Raw genomic sequence first — 25,923 nt, forward strand, 5'->3', positions numbered from 1 at the left:
TTACTTTTTGTCCCATTAATTCTGGAGCATTTCTTTATCGCCCTGCATTCTGTCCCTGTAAACCGTTTTAAAAGAACAGAGATTATGGTGGACCTTTGCATTAACCCCAAAGCTGCCTCATGTACCTGTGTAATGCGTACGGTTTGGAGGCACAGTGGTGTTCTTCGTGACAGGTCTGTGTTCAGATACGGCTTATTGCAGCAAAGTGGATATTTGTACCAGTTGGTAATCTGTAGCCACTCCAGGGCTTGCTTAATTGAAATAGGTACAGTTTCGGGAAACAGTTTTGTCTCCTTTACTTACTGAAAATCTGAGTACCAGAGATGTTTCTGTGATCCCAGGCTATTGTTTCTAGCCCAAATGCTTGAAAACAAATCAGGAAGGATATCTGAAAGTTGATGAGTCCAAGTTGAATAAAATGTCACTTGACTACAGAATTTTGGTGTTGTATGCAGTAGGAGAATTAAACAAATTGTTAAAGCAATGTTGATGACTTGAATTAACCTTTTGTAAGTATCTGTACAGCAGCTTGTAATTGAGCATCTCTGTAACAAGTGCTTTTGGCCTGGCTTCATTTAATTTTCTGTAATGAGTAAGGATCCTTTCGCAGAACCAGTTCCCAAAAAAAAAAAAAAAAAAAAGAGAAGACTTAAGCAAAGATCAGTCATAATATAATTCTCTCTTTTAATTTTTGTGTGACTTCTAATAGCTTCATAGTAATAAATAAAGGTGGCTTAGATGAATGCGTGTTATTTGACCTAATCTTGTGGAAGAGTTCAGTAGTTTATGCTCTTGCTGATAACTTTGTGGATGTCTCCTAAATGGAAATAAAATTTTACTTGAGCAGGCTGAGGGTAAAATCTGTTCCCCTGTAATTTTAAGGTCAAGTTGGGAATGAGGCTAGGGCAGTAATTGCTCATAACGGTACTGCCTTGACTGAAATGTAAGAAGCATGTAATTAATTCTTAGCTTTAATTGGCTAAGCTCTCTGTAGCACTTTCTTTTGCTCTTGTATTTCCTGCATTACCTAGGCAATGATATTGACTTAAATTCTCCCTCTTGGCCAGGAAAGGAGAGTGCAACCCCTAATTTAATGGTAGGGATAGAAATAATAGAAATAAATTCTTTGTAACTGCAGATTTTGTTTATAACTGTGTATTTTGTTTATAACTGCATCTGTAGAAGATAGGTATAGTCTGTAGCTGTAATTTGTCAGACTGACAGACACTGGCTGTCCTACCTGCGTGACACTGTCCTGTACACATGTGAGCACTTGCACTGTGAACTGAGCTAAAGAATGTACATGGGACAGGGGAAGGATTTATTGCTCAGCTCTACAAGTGGTTGTTGTCAGTATTTAAACTGTGCTCTTGATGGTTGTCTAGTTGCATGGATACAGGATGTTTTTTTAAATCTTAAGAAAAAAGAACAGTTGCATATCCTTTGGACTGGTGCATCATATTGAGAAGTCTTGTGAAGTGCTTATGAGTTCATTGTACTTCTGAGTAAGTCTATTCTTTTCTTTTTTGCTTCAATTAATTCATTATCTTCATACTTCTGCTCTTGCTTGCCTACAGGTTTGTTTTGAGTCCTTGTACTTCCTGCAGGAAGATACTTTCTTCAGGTGAGAAATGGTGGCTTGGAACACTTGGTTTGTCCTTGCTGTCCAAATACCAATAGCTACATGGCCTGTAGATTGCTAAGGACCTTTTGGAACTACTGGCGTTTCAGTATTTTTGTGACTGCAAGCACCAGGCTTAAATGATCATACGTGCATGGGTATATACTGTGTCCATGCTGACTGGCAGCAGATAATAATGCATATTGGAATATAAACACTCCTTTCTGAGGCATGTTAGTTTGTTGACATGCCTCTGTGTGTTTTTACTGGGCTTGAGAACTTTCAACCAGCCTTACTTAAGTGTAGCCAGCGACAGTCTGCCTTACTTTTTCATAAACCTACCTGAAATGGAGTTCTTAAGATTGTTTAAAAGGAAATTGATTAAAAAGGAAAACTGTGTCCATCTGTGTCTTCAGCTTTGTAGCCTGTATTAATGGAAAGAGAGGAAGCACTATTGCTTATTGTGCAGGTTGGTTTGTTTGTTTGCTTTTAATATGAAGTTGGCACCAAAGAGCTTTCCTGATCTTGTTGCTGATGTTAAAATACTGGTTTCAAAATTGACTTACTTTTCTACTGCTTAAAATCAGCACTTATTTCCCAAGGAAGTGGAGAACATCCTTTTGTTCCACAGTGTCATTGAGTCAGGAAACTATCTTCAGTGCCTCTGTGCTCCAGATGTAGAGCTGAGCATCCTTAGCCTAGACCTGTGCATCAGTGATGCAAAGACAGTGCTATTGGTAGGGTTTGAATTAGGATTTTAGTTAGTTTTAAAAGCATGTGTTGGCATAGCAGGGGTTGAGAGTACACCAGGCTGGAATTGAGTCTTCCCTATACTGTAGTTTGCTAATGGCTTTTTTTGCTACGTGATCCCGTGTATTTGTATCAGTCATTTGCCTACGCTGCAGCTGTCATCTGTTGCTGTTACCAGGCTTGCAGAAATAGGCACTTACGTTTTTGTGTTTGTTTTTCCTGCTGTCCTTTCATCTCTAAGCTGTGAGACAAGTCTGCAAGCAGCCTTGAAGTGCACCCCTTTCTTTTCTTTTAAAAAAAAAAATGGGAGTCACATCCTTCTTACAGGGTGGGGTATGCACAGATGATGTGTCTGCTTAATGAATTATCTTAAATAAAGACATAATTTTTCATCAGTTCTAATGGCAGTATAATTTGGAAGATTTTCCTTTATTTGGCTGTCTTGAAGATATCCTCTTTATCAACAAGTAGGGTAGATTTGGCTCTGTCAAGGCAGGAAGCAATAAAATAATAATACAGAATGCCACGTCTAGGTGTCAGAACACTGTATAGTGACTGGGTGGAAACAATGACCTGTGGGATTTTTAGTGGTCGATGTTGCAGGTGCTGCAAATTATCTGTGAAAAATGTTTCTTAGCATTTTTTTTAATGGGTGTTTTTACAGGTAGATTTCTTCTAGGAGTCAGAAGTCCTAAGTCCAGTTACTGCTGCAGGTACTGTAACCAGATAATTTTTGTGCTTTCTGACTTGCTCCTTCTATTTTCAGTCATAATATTTTTTATCTGATAGCTAAAATTCATGTTGATGCTTGGTGATAAAAAAATCTTAGGTTTAGCATCCTGCTGTGAGTGTATACTGTGCTGCTGGAGCACCCAGAGCAACCTCAGAGCTGGGATATTGCAGCTGATGGTGAGGCACTGGGTGGTAATGTAGCCAAGCAACGGGGATCCCTGTCCTGGGATGCAGGCATTGACCAGGGGATCAGGAAGAGGACAAACTTTTAGCTTCTGGAGGCAACTCCTGTCAAGCGTGAGGGAAAGTTACTCTCAAGGATGATCTAATAGGTGCCCAAGCAGGTGGAACATCGTAGAGAAAGGTATCCACAGCCTGAGTCAATTAGCTGTGCTGGGGGTAATCTGTAGGGATTCAAATAACGAGCAATCCCTCTATAAATCCAGATGAGGTCCTGTGTACATAAATGTTGAGCCCCAGTGCTTGCTTGACAAGTTGATTTGAAAGGGGTACTACTTTTCCCTGAGGTGAGCACACCGGAGAAATGTGGCAGCATTCTCAGGAGGTTAAAAAACCAAACTTAACTGGCAAACTTTAGCAGAGCAGGAATATGGCAAAATTTAAACCAAAACGGTCAATCAGAATAAAGCACTTCATTTAGCAAACTTTACCCATCCAACCTTAAATTACCCATATTCCAAGAAGAGGAAGTTAGGAGTGAAAAAGAGAGAAAACCAAGATGCAGCTCCTATCTTCAATCCCAGTGCAATCTCAGCTATCATAAAATCCAAGAACTATAGGGGTGTGACCACATGCATCTCAGAGCAGTGGGTTTTATCTGCTCTGGCCTCCTGTGGCTATGCCCCCCAGGTGGGGCTTCTGGTCATCCAGCCACTCCGGGGCTAGATTGAAGCTGCAAGCATGGGGTGTGGGGCATTGCTTGCGGTGTGCCAGTGCCTGACAGTCATTCTGGGCTGGACTAGAGGTTCCTGGGGGCAAGGGTATGGAATGGAGCAGTGCACCTCCCACGTTCCACAGAACTTGTCCTGCCCCCTCCCCTGTAGTTGATTTGAGCCAGTAATTGTTTGCTCCAGTTTTTCACAATAATCCATGTGGCAGAAGTTTGTACAGAGCACACCATTGTTGTACACCAGCGCGTTGACATTGATGTCAATGAAATAAGGAGGACAAGAAGTGCTCCAGGTGACTATCTGACTCTGACAATATGAGATCATCTTTTTTCCTCCTGACTGACCTGTGCCTTGGCTGTGAACTGTCCAAGACTGTGGACAGACTTGAAAGACTCAAGCAGGTTGGAGAGGAAATGTTCCATAGTCCTATATGGCCAGTGCATGAATGCAGTGGAGAGTGGAGACTGACTGAAGTATTGTGGCCTGAATGAAGTCACACCATCGCTGAGTGCTGCTGTGCCAGACGTGCTGGAACTTCAGTATGAACTGAAGTCCAGGTCAGCAAAGTGATGCCACCACTGACATTGCCAGTGTGTTTTTCTCCATTCCTTTAGCAGCAGAGTGCAGGCCACTGTTTGTGTTTACCTGGAGGGGCTTCCAGTACACCTGGAACTGACTGCTCCAGAGGTGGAAGCACAGTCCCACCATCTGCGATGGAGTGCTGCAGGCTGCACTGGAAAAGGGTGAGGCTCCAGAACACTTGCAGTACATTGATGACATCATTGTATGGGAGCAACACATCAGAGGAGGTTTTTGAGAGAGGGGAAAAAATAATCCAAATCCTGCTGAAGGCTGTTTTTGCCAAGATCAGGGACTTGCCCAGAAAATTCAGTTCCTAGGAATAAAATGCCAAAGATGGGTGTTGTGAGAGTCCAGTGGATGTGGTCATCAAAATAGTGTGTCCAGTCAGCAAAAAGGAAACACAGGCTTTCTTAGGTACTGTGGGTTTTTGGAGGATGCATATTCTGTAAGATAGTCAAGATTGTAAGCCCTCTCTGTCATATGAGAGCAACAATTGTCCTGAACAACAACAAGAAGTTTTGGACAAATTAAACAAAGGTATTGTCTGTCAATGGGCCAGTCAGGACAGGGTAAGATGTGAAAAATGTGCTCTACATTGCAACTAGGAAGCATGGTCCTTCCTGGAGTCTCTGACAAAAAGTACCCGTGGAGACTTGAAGACAGCCCCTTGGGTTCTAGATTTGGTGATAAAGAGGATCTGAGGCCTGTTACACCCTTGTTGAAGAAGAGATCTTAGCAGCTTATGGAGGGGTTGGAGCTGCCTCAGAAGTGACTGACTGAAGCACAGCACTTTCTGGCACCCTGACTGCCAGTCGGACTGGATGTCCAAGGGAAATTCCCTTCCACACATCGTGCCACTGATGCTGCGTGGAGTTAAGTGGATCGCTCTGACCACACAGTGAGCTCAGTAGGAAACCCTAATCGCCCAGGGATCTTGGAAATCATCACAAAGTGGCACGAAGGCAAAAATATCAGTACCATCAGAAGAGGAGGAGGAAAAGGTGTCGCCATGCTAGGGAGGCCCCACGATATAATCAGCTACCAGAAATAAAAAAGCGATGCTCTCTCTTCTCTGCTGATTCCTGTCCTACTATAGGGACAAATTGAAGATGGAAAGCTGCCATGTGAGTTGCAGAACACAGTGAGTTGCAGAAGCTATTGAAGGACAAGGTGGTCAGGTTGCAGAGCTGAAAGCTATCCAGCTGTCTTCAAATACTGCTGAATGAGAGAAATGGCCAATGTTCTACCTCTTCACTGACTCATGGGTGGTGGCAAATGCTCTGTGGGGGTGGCTGGACCAATGGAAAAAGACCAGTTGGCAGTGCAGAGGAAACCCATCTGGGCTGCTGAAGTGTGGCAAGACATGGCTGCCTGGGTAGAGAAATTGACTGTAAAAGTGTGTCATGTAGATGCACACGTACCCAAGAGTTGGGCTACTGAAGAGTATTGGCAGCTCTGGTGGATCAGGCTGCCAAGGTTAAATTGCCTCAGGTGGATTATTTCTAGCTCAGTGGGCAGCTCATGATGCCTCGTCATCTGGAAAGAGAGGCAACATTACAGATGGGCTCATGACCACGGAGTGGACTTAACCTGGGAGATGGTGTCCACGGTTATTCATGACTGTGAAACGTGTACTGCAGTCAAGCAGGGCCAGGTGGGTAAAGCCCCTGTGGTGTGGGGGGTGATGGTCAAAATACAAATATGAGGAGGCCTGCCGTATTGATTACATCACATTCTTGCAGACCCGCCAAGGCAAGTGTTACCTGTTGACAGTGGTGGAAGGTACCACTGGATGGTTGGAGACCTACCCCATGCCTCACGGCACTGCCCAGAACACCATCTGGGCCTTGAAAAGCAAGTCCTGTGGCAACATGGCACTCCAGAAAGAATTGAGTTGGACAACTGAATCGTAGACATCTGGGCCACAGAGTACGGGATTGAGTGGGTGTATCATATTCCTTTATAGACCAGCCTCTGGAAAAACTGAACAGCATGATGGTCTGTTAACAACCATATTGAAAGCAATGGGTGGGGAGCCTTCAAACATTGAAATCTACATGTAGCAAAAGCCACCTGGTTAGTTAACACTTGAGGCTCCACCAATCAAGCTGGCTCTTCCCAATCAAATCTTCCACATTCTGTAGAAAGAGATAAAGTCCCCATGAGGGCTGGAATATGAGGAATACATTAGGGAAGACAGTTTTGTTAGTCCTACCTCAGACAAAGACAAGCCCATCTGTGGGATTGTTTTTGCTCAAGGACCTGGGTGCACTTGGGTAATGCAGAGGGACAGGCAAACATGATGTGTACCTCAAAAGGGATTTGATTGTGGGGTGAGAAGAGTCTGTAATGTTGAATTGTATAATACGGGTTGCTGAATGACAGTGCCACTGTGTGCCATAACTACCATGGACAAGGTGTATAGACTGCTCCAGATATACCAGTCATAAAATCCTGATGCAGTTTGCAACCAGCCCTCCTGCCCTAGAAGACGTACAGGATGGACGGAACCTACAGTCTTGGGCTAAATGAACTCAACAGACATCTTGGAGGGACAGCCATTGACAACGGAAATGATACCTGTGCTTGTGTAGATATCCATGTCTATATATATATATATGTGTGTATAGTGGGAAAGGGGTTAGGATTTGGGCATGATGTACGTCGTATAGAATAAGGGATGGATAATGTCCTGGTCCCAGCCAGGACAAGGTTAATTTTTGTAGTAACCAGAAGAGGGTGTGGCTAGAATTTGATGTGGATTTGCAGAGGGAGTGTCTGTAAGGGTCTCTTTAAGTGTCTCTCTAGTTTGGATTACAGCAGCCTGCTGACCTGTACTGAAATTCTGCGCTACCTCACATCATTTTCTGGGAATGGGGGAAGGGGTCCTTTCCAGGTCAGGTGGCATGGCTGTGGTTGGGTTGTGTCAGCCTCTGCAGTGAGCGTTCACGTGTGAACTGCTTGCCTCTTCTGTACACTTCTGTTCTTAATACCATTGCTATTACAGTTCATTTTCTTCCCTCATTGCTGTTTTCAGTAAATTGTTCTATCAACCAGTGATCTTTACCTTCTGTGCCTCCAGTTCCCCTTTCAGTGGGAGCACTTGATGGAAGAATATCATTCCTAAACCACAACAGGTTCTATGCAGTTCAGGTAGAAACCATGAAAATGTCATTGGAGTTCTCAATCTGCAGCCTAAATTGGGCTTCTGAAAACAATTCAGATGGCTATCTTTGCCACTCCTGCAGTGTGAGGAAGCCTGCGTGTGTTGACAGGAATTGGATGTGTGGATGAAGAAACCATTTTGGAGAAACTCTTTTAGTTCATTTTTGTATGAGCAGAACACAGCTCCTTCTGCCTTGTGAATGTAGATCATCCAGTTGAGGATGTCTTCATTGACAGGAGAGGACTGCTTAGTTAATGCATAGTTATTTAATACTGCAGTACCTGTTGCACCAAAGTAGGAATAATGATAAAGTTACTAGTGACTTTTAATTGACAACAGATAAATACATGATGGAGAAATCTGATGTGGATATGCAGAGGGAGTATGTGCATATTGTAAGGGTCTCTTAAGTGTCTCTGTAATTTGGATCACAGCAGCCTGCTGACCTGTACTGAAATATTTTCAGATTAAATTTTTGTTCTAGAGGTGTTACTCTATCATTGGGATACTGTTGACTGTAGAGAGGATATTTTTTTTGAGCTCTGAAGTAGTTTTAGTCTCAGAATTCACATGATTTTTATTTTTCCTTTCCTGTAGATACGCAACACTGTTTGGAATGTTTACAGCAACATAAACAAGTTCCTTGGTGAGTATAAGCATGGATCCTTGTTTTTGTTAATTGTAGCTTTTCTTTAAGCTTTTGAAATTTTGCTTTAAAATTCAGGTTTTTCTTAAATACTATGCACAGCACCTTTGCAAGACTTATCTGCATTAAATTCTTATATTCTTGAAGACTGCCATTTTTCCTTCAACTGAAATACGCAGTCTCATTAAAGTAGGTTTTTGTTAATGTTGCTTTTTTTAGGAAAAACCTGATTTATTTTATGTGACTTAAACCTTTTTCCAAATTCATTTTCTTTGTTCAGTGTTTAGGTGCTTATTTTTTATCTTTAGTGTGTTACAGGAAAAGAGAGGGGAAGCCAGAACAGCTAAATGGGACATGATCAAATGACTGAAAAGAATTATTTTCAGTAATAAGTATTTATTTCTTTAATTGCACTTGGTAATTCAAAGAGATTTCATTATAGAAAAATATTTTTTTGTTCTGTCGAATTGCTTATATTTATAATTTCTGCTTCCATATTGGTCTATCCCAGTCTTAGCACCAGTTTAAACTGACAGCACAGTTACATGAGATGTTGCTGAGAGGTTGAAAATGACGTTCTCCAGGCCCTGTAATCTCAGGGAGCGAGTGAGGATCTTGTTCAGAGGAGGCTCACTCATGTAACACATTTTCAATTCTGTCGCTGAGTATTTTGGGAAAGTCTTGGTTCTGCCTGAGGAGAAGAGCAAATGTAGATGTTTACTGGTGTCAGTTCTCTTAATCTACTTGTATAAACGAGAGGAAAAGTAGGAGACTGAAATCAAGTACTCAGTCTTACAGTTTTAGGGAATGTCAGTGGTGAGGAATTAGCTGTTCGGTGCTGTTGTTACAGAGATGTTAAGTATCAGTTCAGGATCCAGTTTCTGTGTTGTGTGGCTCAGAGTTCGCCTGTGTAGTTGTTAATTGAATCTGGGAAGCTTTTAGAGCAAGTAAGTGCTGGTGAATATCTAGTTGAGGATGCTACATCATGCAAGTAAGAACTGCGTGTATAGTCCAGTGTCTTGTTTGAAATGTGTCTTTCGGAGAGAAGAAGGGGGGTGATGTAGTATTCCTTGAAATTTATTGCAGTGTCAGAAGGTCTTTCTGTCCAGTTTAAATCTTTCATGTTCCTGCTCCTATTACTAAAAAAAAAGATCTCAAACCCAAAAACTTGCATGAAGATCATAGCATTGTGGTTTGAAATACTGGTGTGAAGGACATCATCTGAAACTTACAGACATATCCAAAACCAGTCATCTACCTGTGAAATGGTACACAAAAACAACATGAGGCAGGAGTAGAAATCCTTGAATGAACAGGAGCTGTTCTTGGGTTAACATGTTTAGCAGGTATAGGGGTTTTATATCTGTTTTTATGTGTAGGGTAAAACACAGTAATGCATACTTCATGGTAGCACTGCTGCTGTGGTCAAAACTTGCTAGGCAGAGGGTGTTTTGTCTGCAGGCAATAAAAGTCAGTTTTAATCAGCTTCCCATGTCAGTGCCAATACAATTTTTAAGTGGTGCTTGTGAGACTTCCACTTAGTCTTCATAAGATGCCATTAGGATTGTATAGTATAAATGGTGTCTGTAAATACTGCTTTGCAGTCTGATATCATACCTTTTCTCATCTGCAGGTGTGTGGTTTCAGCACAGCATGGCTGTGGTCATCCACTTGCAAGGTGTTCTGATTGCGGTGGGGACCATGGACTTCTCTGGACTGACCATTCCCGATGGGGGCGTGCAAATTGTAGGGGGTGAACTGGGTGAGGCTTTCATTGTTTTACCACTGATGGAGATGTGAGGCTGGTGACATGGGTGCAGATGATAAAAGTAAAAGGTCAAAACTAACTGTTGCAGAGTAAAAAAAACCAAACTGATGTGCAAAATGTGAATGGACTTAGTCCTTGGCAGTTTTATATGTAGATGTGCCAGCAGATTTGGAACAGTGGTGCTGGAGAGGATGGCAGAGTCAGTCTTAGCTTTAGGCTTTGTGGAATCAACTGTAAATGTGCTTTGTCCTAGAAGGAAACAAAACAAGCTTATGTTGCTTTTGTAGGAGTGGCAGTGCTGCCTGCAGTACCCCAGGTCAGTAACATCTGTGGTGCATCTCCAGGGAACACAAGACAATCTCTGGCTAGTTGCTTTTACTTCCTTGTTTTCCCAGTGCTTTTTATTACCTGTCCTACCCTGTAGTCCTCCTGAATCACCACAAAGGTACTGAGTGCCTCTGAGGAATTGGGACAGCAAGCTTCCCATCCAGAATAAACCACAAATTTTAAGTGCAAAGTAGTATTACGTTTATGCAAACTGACAAAGTTGACTGTGCTCCTTTACCGGTTCAGAGAACTATGGGGTTTTTTTCCATGGCGTTTCTCTTTTTTTTCTTTATTGTATCCTTGTGGCAGAGGGAGGGAAGTACCTGGGTTTGGCATGGATGCACAAAAGAATGAAGGAAATAGGTTGAATTGTGGCAGTGAATTGCATTTCTTCTGATTTGCTTATGAAGCAGCACTGAGACAGTATGAAGTTTGAAAGTGGGGCTGATTTCAAGGAAGGGGTTTTGGTGTGACGCTTTGTAAAGGAATGGTTTTAATCACTCTGTCAGGGTTTGGAAAATAGTTTTTGTCAAGGTGGGTGTGGTTTGGAAAAGGCTGCAGTGATTTTGCAGTTTCCACAGAGGAAATGGTAGAGGCTGTTATTAGTGAAAGTTTGCCATGACTGGGTTTCCTCTGTCTGATAATATGAAACAGATTTTCAGTTTCAAGAGGAGCCCACTTCTGTTGGAACTTGGTGTTATGCCAGGTTTGGGGCTCAGCACTAACAGAGCTTAAACTGGAGAGAGTAAGAACAGCTACGGGTGAAGGTGTACAGGATCTGCACTGTTAGCAGAGCAGAAAGCTTGTTTTAGAAGTCAAAAATCATGATCCCTGAAGGGATCAGTATTAATGTATTTTCCTCTGCATTACCCTGAGATAAGTGTACTTTCCTCACTGATATCTGTGTCTGAATAGTTGAATAGTCTTTAAAAGTTAAATTACCTTATGATGACTGATGGAAAAGACTCTCCCTTTTAAATAACACGTTTTCTTTCAATAATAAAGATTTAGAAACATTTTCTTTTGGAAGCAGTGACTTGTCTAAATCCTGAAGTATTTGTTCTTGAAACAGATCTGATCTTCATAGAGAAGTAAGAGGTTTTGGAGAAAAGCCATACAGCTCTTGGGGTAGGCCTAGTCTCCTTGTTTTAATCATGGTCTTGAATACATGGGATAAATGTATTCTCAGAGTTACCAGAGTGGAAATCCTGTCTGTGTCTCGATTTCGGAACAAAGTTAGTACAAATTGATTTTCTGCTGAAGAAAATTTTAGAAGAGATGTTCTGGCAAGGTGTTCTTATTTCCAAGTTGTAGCTATGAATGACTGATCAATCTAGGGTTGTTTTGTTAACAAACTGTTTTAATGTAGTTCAAGGTTTTTAAGCAATCTTTGCAGGAGAGGACAGAGGCTGAAACATAAAATCTTGCAGTAGGCAAGCCCCTGTGTTCAGTGCTTGCTTTCTGAGAAATGAAGTTCTCTGTATGGACACGGTCATGCTGGTGAAGCGTATTTTGGCACTGCCTCTTGGCCTAGTTTGTGCAGAGCTATGTCATGGTTCTCAGTAAAGGTTGTGTCTCACAGTTTCAGTCTTGCTCTAAGGCTGGGTGTTTCAGGGTAAAATGGTTGAGACCCTCTACTGAGTAATTTATCTCATGTAATGTTCTGCCCAGTATGCATCTGCTTGAGGTAGCTGTTCCTGAAATTGGCTGCAAATGGAAAAGCCAGCCTGCTTTCACAGTCTGAGGAAACAGGACTGCTGGGTCATAGTGCAAGCCAGGGGCAGGCTGTGAGAGAGAACCCAAAGCAGCCCAAGTTTGGTAACTTGGGAGGGGAGAGAAAGGAAGATTTGAGAGGAGGGGCCAATGATATGAGATTTTTGCTCATAACATTTTTTCCTCTCTTTCAACTTTGTGACCTGCTGCCTTCTGATGAGCTTGGCCAAGCTATTGAAGTGTAGTATGTGTGTGCTTTGACTAATGTTGGTGTTAGCTGACTAGCTGTGTTCAGATTTTCATGGAATCTGCTGCCTCTGTAACTGATTAAATGGCTTTGGCTGTTTTCTTCAGATTTTCTTTTAGTTGTGATACTCATATTCCCTAAAATGTTTGACTGAAACTATAGTAAGACCTTCCTCACCAAAACTGACGTGTTTCTAGAAGCCCTATTGCGTGCGGTCCTGTTACTGAAGTCAGGAGATGTAGATGTTCCTCTCCAGCCCCATGTAGGTGAGCTGAGATGAATCCCTTGCATCCAGAGGGCAGCTCTTTCTGAGGAGAGCCACTGCGGGAAGCTGCAGTAATGTACCGACACTCTGGGGCTGTGTTGTTGCTTTGCATTCCCTCCTTAGTGAAAAGGAAAAATAAGCGTACTAGGGAAAGAATCACCTTACAGATGTCATTTCTTCTACAAGTGATAAAGCAAAATGTGTGTCTGCTCCACATTTGGAGGCATGGAATTCCATTGCTAGTATGAGAAAGTATTTTAGTGATGTAAATCTGCAAAGAAAATAGTGGATATTTGAGGTGTGGGTGGATAAACCTCTTAAAAATAAAATGTAGCTTTGTACTTGCTGCCTTTTTTTTTAAATTTCTACAATGTGATGCAACATAAACTGTAAAATCCCAACCATCTTAAGTTTTTCTTAATTTCCTTTCCAAATTAAAAGTTATGGAGTCCTGCCCCAACCATTAGAAGAGTGGGCTAATTCAGATCCATGCTGTGTGAACTCTGTTATCAGATACTACTCTAGGAAATTAATTTTTTTCAGTTCTTGGGTGGCTAGAATACTTTATCTTTTGGTGTGAATCAAAGTTACAGGCAACAGTATTTTTTCCCCCATAACCCTTGCAGGCTGCTTTAACAGAGGTGAGGATCAGTCTAAAAGCACTGCTTTAGGGGAAGGCAGCAGGTGAGCTTTTGGTAGGGAAGTTTCTTTGCAGTGTGGTGGTTGAATGGAGGTGGTTGGGCTGCCTCTGTGCCCAGCCCTTGGCAAATGGCCTGGCTTAAGAAGTGTGGTGAAGGAATAGCTTTTCCTTGTTGTAGAAGCTTTATGACTTGCCTAAAGATCTTTGATTTTGGAACTACACTTGAATTTAGAGTAGTTCTTCACAACGTTAATCCTTTTGTAGATGCAGCTCAGTTAATACCATTGCTGTTTATGCCTTATGTGAACCAAAAGGCTGGTGCTTACTTCTGTGCATGTGTCCTTGTTCTTGTAGAAGGATTTTTATTTTAACTCGAATCAATTTTGTCCATCTGTAATTGAATCTTCAAGATACAGCCTTACTATAAGGACAATGATACTGAATAAAACTTACTTGTGTTTTTGGATCTTGTGAGCTTGAACACTACAGGAATGGATCATAATTTGTATCTTACAAGTTGTGGGAAACAACTGACAAAAAAATCAGGAAAAATAGCTGTTGACCAGGCTTTTTCACTATGTGTACTTTGAGAGAAACTACTTCAGCAAGATTTCTTAAACTTTTATATTATATATTGAAAACAAATCTTAATGAAGACTATTTTTATTTTCTGGTTAAAATGGTGGAGAAGTTGGACAAAAGCAATGCAAATATGCAAACAGTATAGAGAGTCTTCTAAAATTGGTTTAAAAAAACTACATCTTTCTAATGTCTTTGAACTTTATTGCGCTTGTAATGATGAGGTGACATAGTGTTCTAGAGTGTTTCACGAATGTGGTAGCTGTTGAAAGATTGTTATTGTGTTTGTTTTGCTCACTTCCTGTTTACTGGATTCCTTGTTTTCATCAAAACCGGGAGGGGGGAGAAAATATTATGAAACTTCTGTCTCAGTTGTGAATAAACATTGGGTTGCATGGTTCTTAATTGACCTGGAACTTGGACCAATGGACAGAGACTGAGCTTCACTCTTTCATGGTCCAGTAGCTGCCATTTTGAACACACTTTTGGAATGATTCTGTACACTGTCACTTGAGAACCCTTGTTTAAAAGATAATTGCCCCCTTTTCTGCAAACCAAAATTACAGCAGTCCCTTAACATCTGGCTTCTGGGTATATAGTGCATAAGCTTATGTTGTGTATGTCTTGATTAGTGATTGATATTTAATTGCATTTTTCAGGGGAATAAAATCAGCAGTGTTGATATTACAAAATGACAAAACATCCTCCGAATAGAAGAGGGATCAACTTTGAGGTGGGAGCCCAGTTGGAAGCCCGTGACAGATTAAAAAACTGGTATATTTTTAAAACCATTCATATTATATTATTTTAAGTCTTTAATATCTTAAACATTTTGTATTGGTACTATATTTAGAGTCGTAGTCATTGGTTTGTAGGAAAGTAGTTAATTTATAAAAGTTTATATACCAGTGATGGAAATGGGCGATAGATGCTGATATGTTGTGCTGGCCCGTGAGAAGTGTACTGGTGTTGTGCCTGGGAATAGGACTGCTCCTAAATCTAGTTTGACTTCAGGCTCTCATTCTCCTGAATTCACCCTTTAAGTTCTGTGCTATACTTAATATTGCAGAGCAGATATTACGGAAGAATAAATTCTTTGCAGTACAGAATATCCTTGCTGCTTCCTTTCCCAGTGCTGTTGTGAATTCATAGGCTTTAAAATCTGATGGAATCTGTTAGGCCTGTGTTCATATGAGGTGGTCAGCTTTAGAATTAAAGAACTGTGTGGGGAAACATATTCCATGCTAACAAGTCTGGTCTGGTGCCCGTCTTGGAGCCCTCAGGGGTGAGGAAGAACACTTTCCTTCATTAACCGCTGCAGTAGGAGGAGGGAAAAGAGCCTAAAAATACTTGGGCTAACTTCGAACTTTCTAACTCTGTCCGTTTCAGATAGTCAGCTCAAAACTTAGCATTTAATAATTACCAGTGAATGAGAGATAAAATGAAAATTGCCAAAGACTTCTTCAATACAGGAATTAATTTGGTTTTGTTAGCTCCTGTAGATAACGTCTCTTTCCAGAAATCAGCTATAGTTGATTTTTAGTAAGAAGTTTGTGTGGGTTAGGTATGATTGTACTTAAAGCTCTGGAACCAGCCAACAGGTGAAGTGTGCAAAGTCAGTACTGAAAACCATATGGACATCTCAGAAGGATGGAGCACTGTCTTAGACACAGGAGATTTATTCCAAAACATCTCGGTTGCATGCAGGGCATGTACTCTCCAGGTACAAGGGCATTGGAATTGTGAAAACGAGAAAACATAGTTCTTTCCATAAAGAATGTAAAGTATGAACATGAAATCATGTTTACACTTTAATTTGGCTTACCTGTGTAACCAAGAGTTGTGTAGGTAAGCACCTGCCTGCATCTTTGGTATTCTTGAGTTTTGTTAGTACAGCAAAAAATTAGTCAGGCTTACAAAAATAACATCTCTTAGCCTGTCTGTAGTGTAGGCTTTTTAAAGATGCAGTTTGGTGTAGCTGGTGTTTGAGTAAGGCTAATAACTCGTGTCCATGACGGTTATCCTTCTGGCATGTTTGCTCAACAACAGTGTCTGAGTACATAGCTCTTGCATGGGAAAATTATGTGGGGGAGGACTTCAACAACCTGCTCTACTTTCTGCATATCCCCTGGCTTAAATTTGAATTTTGGATATGCTATTTGTTCCACGTTCTTTGATTTTTGGAAACACTTGATCTTAAATGACTCCTACACACAGTGCTTTGCAACTCCGATCTCACAGCTAGGTTATGAACTTTCCAGTTCTGAAATCTTTTGTTTACTTGCTAAGCTTTGAACCCTGGATTGTGTGCATTTCCATTTTCACGGTTTCTGAATGAAAATTTTTAAGAGCTGGGGACTATCAGTGCTGACAAAACTCACTGGCAGTGGATTTGTAGAGGACAGCAGACTGTGGTTTTTTTCTCTGCTGCTTTCATCTGCCCCCGTGCGACCAGGACTGCTCCATGGTGTGGTTACAGTGCACTCCTGTGGGGGCACAGGATTTTCTGTTTGCTGACACTTGCTTATACCAGTGCTAGACCTTTGGAGGTCCAAGCTTTTCTTGTGTGTACTTTTGTTGCTGTGTTGTCACTAAAACATAGTCACAAGTCTCCTGTTTGGTTAAAGTGCTGGCTTTGATTTCTGTTCTCCGTACCAAATACATCAGTCAATTCATAGGCCGCTATTGCCACTCCATTGGCAGTGATACTTCAGAAAAATTTCATGTCAAGGTGCCATATACCTCTCTTTCATGGCAATGGCTTGTGCCCCAAATTGCTGGTTAAGAACTTCCGGGGTGTTTGGATGTGTTGTCACCCTAGTGAAGAAAAAACTTTGTATGTAGTCAATGTGGAGCCTGCTCCTTGCCAACGTGCAAAGTGAATTTTGCATCTTTAGAGCTCGTACCAGAGGTTGCTTTGTTGTATTTGGAATCATAGCATATCAGAAGTGCACTGCACTTCCTGGTGCAGTTGCCTGTCATATGCTATATTTGAACTCCAGGGAGTACAGTGAGTACTTTAGTGCTTGGCTTATGTTCTTAGGGCTTGGGTTGATGCATCAAAACTGTCATGAAAGATTTGTGTCTGTTGACCTCGGGTCACTGTAGGGAGAGAGCATCTCTGCATGCTGAAAGGTCTCTTAGTGCTGGAGTTCAGAGGGGGAAGGACAGGGACTGCTACAGCAGGGCAGCCCTGAATGGAGGGATCCCAGACAGGTTGCTGTAGCCATGGACTTGGGCACACTGTCCCAGCTGAACTGACTTCCTGAAACCTTTTGCATTGGATCATTAAAACTGATTGAGTGTTGGCTAGCTGCATCCTCTTTTACTGAGAAGAGGATGACTGCACTGGATGCCTGCAATAGGCAAATGATGTTACCTTTTGTTACCTTGTTGTAATGACACCTCCAAGTTTTTCTGTCTGTTGTCTGAGTAAAATGGATGTGAAGGGACTTCCAATTCTGGTTAGAGCTCTTGAGTAGTACTGAGAGTATGATGCTACCATGTTACAATTCAGATTGTCAGTCCCAGGAGTTCAGTTGTTCATGCTGTCAGGAATTGGTCTAAGTACTGAAAAGATGAACCACTACAGCTGTTGTCCTTCATGGTGCTGGTTCTCCTGGATGCTTCCTTTCCTCTCTGCATTGCTTTGACTGCGCTAAGCTTGTCCCTTCCTAGTTCCAAGGGAGTGGGGGTTTATAGCAATTCTGTTTTGGTATGTAGGAAAGGAGAAGGGAGACAGACTAGTCCAGAGAATTCCCACATATTTACCTCTTCCCAGAAGAGGATAGTTCTACATTTGTCTACCATAAACCCATTTTCATCCTGTTTGCTGTGCTTTGACCACTGTAGTCTGAAGTTGCCAGTCATTGCTAACCATAGTCTATTCAGAATTACACTCTTGGAGTTTTGATTGTCACTTAGGTTCTTAGAAAACTAATGCCAGCAGTTTGGGCATCTTAAAGGTTTTCCCTTACAGTGTAGCCAGGTCATAAGTCCTTGAAAGGTATGAGCTCATCATTCCTTTCAAATTAAACTGGAAGACTACTTGTTTTGCGCTCCCTGTCTGTTGCAAGAAGTTGTCTCTGATTTAGAAGTGTTTTAGATAAATATTTAAATCAGTACCATTTGGTGTTTTCTTACCCAGGATCAGTTAGCTGCCTTGAATACCCATTGAGTCAGCTGAATACTTCGTTTGTGGTTTGGGGGAGGATGTGTTGGGCCACCCTGGACATATCTTAGTTGTACTCTGGGGCCTTAGCCAGGCTTCAGCTATTGGCCTTTCACTTTGTGTATTCTCTCATAGTATGCTTTTTTGATAAACAAGTCTGAATTTCTTTTAAGTTACCTTTACCCCTTGGTATGTTCACAGGCTTTTTGGAGGATGTGTATGGATAATACTCTATTACTCTTCTGTGTAGATCTGTGAGCACTTGTGCCTCCTGATGTGGTGTGCTTGCCCAGTTCTACAAAAGGCTACAGATGTGAGAGGAAGGAAGCTTGATCTGTCAGTGTGTGCTGCTCAGGGCTGCTGAGAACCTTTGAACCTTTCTGCTTTGTTTTGGAGCTGCCAATGCTCTCCTCTGAAAGGAAGGTGGTGTTGAGGAGAAGGGGTTGTCAGAGATCATGGGTAGATCTAGCACAGCTGCTCATAGGTTTATAGTGCTTCAGTCAAGAGCACTGAGTGTATGTTTACTAATGTTCATTGCTTCAAAAAGAGAAGATGCTGAGGCTTTTCAGCACATTCTCCAAGAACTGGCAGGGAGCTCTAGCTCAACCACACTTAGTCAGGTAGACTGAAATTTGGTCTCATTGTCAGATATGTTTTTCTTGATGATCTTGACTCCTGTCAGTGAAGTGGGATAGGTGCAGATGACACTGATGTGTCATTCTGGGATGACAGTTCTGGTGGAGAAAGTTCCTCCTTTTGCTGGATATGAAGCAGGGAGAAGTCTTGCATCATTGAGTTACTTGACTCTTGTAACTTGGGCTTGTCTCATCTCAGTGGTAGAAAAGTAGACTGTGTTTCCCAGAGGTGGTTATCTGCTTGGACAGGATTATTAGCTTGATACTGAGTCAGCACTCTGTCCTTTTTATCAGCTTCCCTCTTCATCTTTGAAAATCTAGACAAGTCCTAGGCGTACTGCAGTCCCAATGGCAAGAGCACCCTTCTGGCTGCTCTCTTGTTGAGAGGATCTGGGATTTCTTACCTGTTTCTGCTGCACTCAGACTGTAGGGAATGGGATGCTGATTTTTGTCATTACCTGTACTTAGTGATATCAAAAAATAATCTGTGTTTAGTAGAACTGGGTTGTGACTGTGACTATTGCCCCCTCATGAACTTGTGGAGGACAGTACTTGAGTTACCTAAATATAAAATATCTTGACTGTCACAGGAAGGAAGTTTCTTTTTTTTTTTCCAAGGAGCTGGTAACCAGTTAGAGATGTCCCTGCCATAAGTATCTTCCATTTGAGTTCCTCTCCTCCACAGCCTTTGCTGCATGCATTTTCATAATACATTGGGATGAACTAATGGCGTAGCTTGAGATGTGTGACAGTGAGTGTTAAGTAGACCCTTAGTCTGTGGTTGCAGCGTAAGTCTCCAGCAAGGCCTGTTTGAAGCTCTTTGTGAAGTCGTGACTGGACATGTCTTACATCTGGAGGATTTCAGTTGTAGGTAGGTTTGCGTTCCCTTTGTGTAGGATTGTAGAATGGTAGCCTGGGTTGCATTTGAGTCTTAATTCTTACGTGTCTGGGCTCTGTTGTTAGCATCAGGTTTGATCCTTTTGAGATGCCACCTCTTTCTACCACTTTTTCTGTCTTTCAAGTGTGGTTTACCAGATAAAGAATACTTGCGGATTTGAGTTTTGTCTTCAGGCCTTCGTTCAAGAATTCACTGAGGTCTTGCCTTTCTTCCAAAATACTGAAAACACTGACAAATGGAAATTTTCTCCTGATGTTACTGTTGTGGAGGAGAAAGCATTGTACTTGGAATGTTATCTTCAGTTGGGGTAGTGAAATAGCTGTGTTTCTGAGTTATAAATTACCAATGCAATTTAAAGAAATAGTCTACAAGGTCTTCCTGATCAGAAACATTTGAATCTCATCTGAGACTCCTCTACTTCTAATATACTAAGAAATTTATATTTAAAAATCCCAGGATTTTGCAGATGAAATTTTGCTTTGAGAATCTAAAACTTAAATTACATTTAATGTACCTTCTGGGTTTTTGGTGTTACATTGGGTAGATGATTCATGATGCCTGGTGGTGGATATCTCAGAGAAGTGAGTGTATTGACCCCCAGGTGTTACTCTTGGTAAGAGTGAATTGAAGCTATTGATTTTGTAAAATGTGACATTTCTAGATGTAGGGAAGGTCCTTCTGACTTCTGGATCTGTAGTTAAATTTCTTTTTCCACCCCAGACTAAGAACTCCTTAGTTGTCTCCTTTTGCTGCAGCCAATGTTTGCATTTGCTGTTCAGTTTTGGGATTTCTTATGTTCTTTGCTCCGTCATTGTGTAGTATCTTTATTGCTTATACAAGTGGTACGTCAAATTAATAAGATTGGAGGAGCTAAACCAAGGTTTATTTGTATCAAGTGTCTGAGACAGTTTACCTTATTCTTAATTAAAATGTTTTAATCTACCTTTGACCAGGTATCCAGCACACATTGAAGAAATTGATTATGAGGAGGGGAAAGTACTTATCCATTTCAAACGCTGGAACCATAGATACGATGAATGGTTTTGTTGGGACAGTCCTTATTTGCGTCCCTTAGAGAAAATACAGTTAAGAAAAGAAGGATTACATGAGGAAGAAGGCTGTGCAGTAAGTAGAAATTAGAGGACATTTGTGTGTGTAACAGTTTAATGTGCAGTTGTATGAATGATGACCTTTACAATGTTTCACCGTTACTGTGTTACCTGCTGTGTAAATTTTATGATTTCTTTTAAACATTGGAAAGCTAGTAATTGAAATGTTTTGATAAAGTTGTATGTTTCAGTAATTCTCAGATGAAGACACTTTTAACTACTGTTTTGTAGGGATTTCATATCAATGATCAGGTATTGGCATGCTGGTCTGACTGTCGCTTCTATCCAGCCAAAGTTACTTCTGTTAACAAAGATGGTAAGGACTCCTGGTTTTGTCATGCTTGGTAGTCATGCTTTTTTAATTGTGCTGGAACCTGGTTGCTTAGGTGGAGAGATACTATAGCAGATGGAAATCAGCTGTGAAAAATTGCATTTTCAATTACGTGTTTTAGTCTGTCATCAACTTTTTTAACCTCTTATCCTGTTTATGAGATAAAGTCTTCCTGCTGGGATATCCAGTCAGTAATTGCTTTAAGTATATATGTGGGAAAAGTTGTTTCTTAAATTTGTTGTTATTGCATTTGACTGCAATAAAACCTATTGTCAGAGCTGCAAAACCCCCTTAAAAATCAGGGAAGTGTGAAGGATTTGTTCTAGTGCTGGGCTTGCTTTAGATTGCCTGTGTTATAAGGTCAAGGAGAAAAAGGCTGTGTAATTATATGTTGGAATATTTAATCAAAAATATTTTGGGGTTTTGTGAGTAAGGTGCATTTGAGGAGCAACTCTAAGATTAGACATGCACCTTTTTTCTGACCAGAACTATTTTGGGTATCTTTTTCTGTGTCTCCCAGGCCTGTGATAGGAACTCTGTGGAGGGTTCTAACAACACAGATAAGGCAGCTTTCATTTAGAGCTAATGTTGCATCTGGGGTATTGGAGCTGTTAGCTGATGCTGTGTTAAGTAACTTCTGATCTTTGAACTCTTACTCTTTTTTTCATATTTTAGGTACATACACTGTGAAATTTTATGATGGTGTAATTCAGACAGTCAAAAACATTCATGTCAAAGCTTTTTCCAAAGATCAGGTAAGCATGGTGTTTGTGCAGCTAGTATATTCTGAAGTGAACAGTTCAGGTAGCTAGATTTGGTGAATTATAAGACATGAAATTAATGAAAAACCTTTATTGCTAAAATACAGTATGTCTGAAATGAAGTCCCTTAAAATGGAAAGGTTGTGTGAATCTTTGTGGTATGATTGCAAAGCTCTCAGGTTCTCTAAATGCACCTCTTGAACTAAAGAAATCATAGGTATACAAGGAAAACAGATTTCTAAAAATTGATGGAAAATTCAAAATGTACATACTAAAGCTAGTGGTAAGGTTTTGAAACATGCTGTGATTGTTTTACCTGAGATTAGTTTAAATATATGTCTTAAAAATAAAGGAGTGAAAACTAGGGAGTGAACAGAAACTATTCTTTCCCAAAGTAATTACTTAATATTCATGAGACTTTTAAGGAACATGGCTATTAATCTTCTCACAGATTTGAGAAGATCAACTTTTTAGCTCTTCCTTGTTTTCCTTCTGTGGTTTGGCTGTTTTACCAACCCTTCACCTGTTCAATGCAGTGGGTTCAAGCTCGTGATAGAAAGTAGTAGTGAACCACTGCATTAAAAAAAATAAAATTGTCCTGCTGATGGTGAGAAGGAAGAAGTGCTGCTCTGTACTTCGATTTTCATGTGCAGGCACATAGGAAATGCTGACCAAGTTCTGGTCTTGAGTAACTTGGTTAAAACTTCTTAAGTACCTGCTTCAGAATAATTTTCATTACAGGTAGGGTTTTAAGTTTTATCTTTTGCCACACATTCTTGTGTGGTAATTGTAACCTATGGGGTTTTTTGCCATGCCCTCTGCTTTTAGTTTTCTGAAACTTTGAGCAAAGAAATTGAATCTGTCCCTCCAGCACAAGTCTTAAACACACATTCCAGTAATGAATGTCAGTGGTACAATTTAAATTTCTCACTTTTGTGAAGAGGTATACCAGTCCTCCAGATTTCTGTATTGGCCAAGCTGGAAGGGAACACTATTTCAGATTTGCCATAAAGTGCCCTTAATAGCTTTTAAGTGGTTATCATTGTGTGTGGTGGAAGGTTGAATAATACAAGTATTATTGTGACTACTGCAGATTCTTCATTTCCATGAGAAATTTTTATGGTATTTAGCATTAAATAAATGAAGTTGAACAATCTGAAGAAATACTCTGCATAAGAAAATAAAAATATTTTGTTTCCCTTTTAGGAAATTTCTTGTTTCTGCATAGCTTTGGAAAGGTTTTGAAAGGAGATAAAAGGGGTTTTTGGTTTGGTGGTTTTGGTGGTTTTTTTTTGTTTTGTTTTCTCCTTTTATCCTTTGTCCAAGAAGATTTTTCTTAGCCCAAGAGAATCTCCTAAGTTATGCTAGAACACTTTTTTCTGTCCTTTAGCATAAAAAAAGCATAAAGTGTGAATTTCCTAATGAGCTCTATTTACACAACCGTAAGTAAAATTTAAAAAAAAAAAATACTTGAGCCACTGAAGAGCCCAAGATTCAGAGATGGTGGGGGATTCAGGCACAGCAGTAGTGTAGCAGCATGTTGGAAGTGGAGGGGAGGTGTCTTGTTCCTGTTCTTCAGGAGGAGAGACTGGAGTCATGAAGGCACACATGGCTCATGTCTTACTACTTGTGTGGGGAAAAAGAAAAGGCTCCAAACCCACACAGCTCCTGAAGGGAGCAAAATAAGCAGGTCATAATTTCTTTAATTGCAGTGTTACTCTGTCCCTGTGTAGAGGGTGTAACTGGCTATGGTGAACAATGATGGTAAAATGCTAATGACCTGCAACAGTGTGGATGCGCCTTTGCAAGGGCACACAGCTTTTAAGAATTCAGGAGCACCAAGAGGTGATTCAGACATACTGTATTCATGATTCAGTTTCTTGAGAATATTTTGGCTAAGATGGCTTATGAGTGTTCCAGTAGCACATACTTGATTCAAATCACATGGTTTTGTGAGCATCACAACTGTTGAAACATAGTTGCCTGAGGGTTGTTTTTTGAGTTGTTGTTTGGGGTTTTTTTTCTTTCTAATGTTCAAGTTGCCACTGGAGCTTCTCCCATAAGGTATTTGCAGAATACAAACTTATAGGATGTCTGGTAAAAGGGGTGCTCAGACATGTGAAAGACTTCCTTCCCATTTGCCTAGCTGTTTTCATGAAATATGCATGCAATTTGATTTCACACTTTTAAACAGTGACTTTTTTTTTAATAACATGGCTACGAAGTATGGTTGAAATAATATCATAGAGGGTGGAGCAGATTGCATGTTCACCATTTTAGTGCATCAGTATTATTTCTGAAGGCTACGGTCTGAAAATACCTTAAAAGGTATCAGTTCATGTAAGCCACGTATAGACAGGAACATTGGGGTGGGAATAGGCAAGATGTAGTGCAGTACAAGGAGATAGTGAGTTGTAAGTGGATTCTCAGAATTTCATGTAGCTCAAATCACCTGTTCCACTTTCTTTCCCCAAAAAGGTGTTGAGGTATTTAGCCTTTCCTGTCCTGATCCTGGGTCAGAGTTGAAGCTTCTTGTGCCCTGTAGAATTGTGTCTGGGAAGGAGCATGGTTGCTCCTTAATGCTTCGGTTAGGCAACAGGAAGTGAGAAGTTAGTTGAACTAAAGGCAGTCTTGACACATGACCAAGTATTAATCCATGTGCAAAGCTAGAAGGTTCCTGTTCATCTGGGACAGCCTGTAGCAGGATCATTGAAAGGGGACAAAACCATAATCAGCATATATCATCCTCCCCACCCCTTCTCAGTGGTGTAATATAAAGCCTGATCACAAAAGGGGAAGGTGGTGGAATAGCAGTGAGCTGTTCATACAGGGTGTTTTTCCTGGCCTGGTGTTATCTAATAAGAACTATGGGGAAATGGGCTGGCAGTTGAATGTTGCCTCGGTAGCATGCTGATTAGGGACTGTTAAGGATTTTCATGTCCTCTCATGCTGAACACAAATTACAGAAAAAGTTTTAAGTTTTGTTTTTAAATTTGAATGTTTAAATTCTTAACATCACATGCTTCTTGATGACTGTGCTGATTGCAATTGCTTTACATGACTCTGCCTAGCAGTTTCAGCAGCAGTGTTTAGTACAAGCAAACTGCATGTCTGTTTTGAATGAGACTCTTCTGTGAGAGGAAAGGAGTTTGCACATCCAAGTGATTGAGCTGTTTGCCATTTTCTGTGCTCCTGACTCCTGCTCTTCCTGCAGTGTCCCAAGTAGGTTTTATGTAGTACTGCACAAGCTAGTAGGGACCCAGCCTGCATCTGGGAACAAAGGAACAGCAAATCTCTTCTGCCATTGCGTGGTGAAGAATGGATTTCTTGCCCTGTCCTGTTGACATTGCACAGGTCCTTCACCAGTTCGGGTGCCTCTAAGTTTTAATCTGTGGGTTGCAATAGAGCGTGTACTTTTATCACTTGAAAAATTGGACAAGGATGCAGGTCTGCTAAATACAAAGGGGAGGGGGGTGGCTTTTAGACTACAATATTTGATTTTCATGTCATTCTCTTTATTCTAGAATATTGTGGGTGATGCTAAGCCTAAGGAAAGAGGTAATGAAATTCCGTCATCTCCTGAAAACTGGGAGAAATTTAAAGAGCAGAGGAAAGCAACAGGTAATGCAAAGAAAGACGAAGATGAAAAGACATTAAAGACTGAGAAACGAGTTAAACAACCCGATAAAGAGGGAAAATTTATAGTCATCTCAGAAAAAGGCAAGATCTCAGAAAAGAATATATCTAAGAATGGAAAAGAAGATAAAGAGAATATATCAGAGAATGATATGGAATATTCAGTAGATACACAAATTGAGAAGAAGCCTGAGAATGACAATGTAAAGAGTCCACCGGAAAATGCGAAAGAAACTAAGCGAAAGCGTGGCCGACCACCAGTAACACCTCCCACGGGTATGTAGCCAAGATTAAATGTTTAGGCATGTACCAGAACACTCTTAAACCTACCTAAAGGAATGACAAGCATCTTGCTCTTTCACAGCCTAAATCTCTATGAACTCTTAAAAAATTTTAAGCTCATCTTTGTTCAGGACAGCCAAGAACATATTGAAG

The 25,923-nt window shown here is 40.8% G+C and overlaps 1 protein-coding gene across 11 annotated transcripts in view; it reads left to right on the forward strand.

Annotated features, from left to right (window-relative positions):
• PHF20 (PHD finger protein 20) overlaps positions 1–25,923 on the forward strand; it is a 71,411-nt gene that overhangs the window by 663 nt on the left and 44,825 nt on the right. For 5 of the 11 annotated variants that reach the window (XM_048321520.1, XM_048321521.1, XM_048321519.1 and 2 more), the window contains exons 2-10: positions 1,578–1,624; positions 3,036–3,084; positions 8,360–8,408; positions 10,042–10,170; positions 14,607–14,721; positions 20,605–20,776; positions 20,992–21,076; positions 21,767–21,846; positions 25,377–25,764. In XM_048321520.1, coding sequence (XP_048177477.1) covers positions 14,639–14,721; positions 20,605–20,776; positions 20,992–21,076; positions 21,767–21,846; positions 25,377–25,764 — 808 coding nt within the window. In that variant the 5' untranslated portion in view covers positions 1,578–1,624; positions 3,036–3,084; positions 8,360–8,408; positions 10,042–10,170; positions 14,607–14,638. Of the gene's footprint in view, positions 1–1,577; positions 1,625–3,035; positions 3,085–8,359; positions 8,409–10,041; positions 10,171–11,608; positions 11,632–14,606; positions 14,722–20,604; positions 20,777–20,991; positions 21,077–21,766; positions 21,847–25,376; positions 25,765–25,923 lie in introns of those variants that run through there. The other 6 variants (XM_048321512.1, XM_048321516.1, XM_048321514.1 and 3 more) reach the window with 6 other exon arrangements.

Source organism: Corvus hawaiiensis, chromosome 17, assembly GCF_020740725.1.
Source record: "Corvus hawaiiensis isolate bCorHaw1 chromosome 17, bCorHaw1.pri.cur, whole genome shotgun sequence".
NCBI classification, from domain to species: domain Eukaryota; kingdom Metazoa; phylum Chordata; class Aves; order Passeriformes; family Corvidae; genus Corvus; species Corvus hawaiiensis.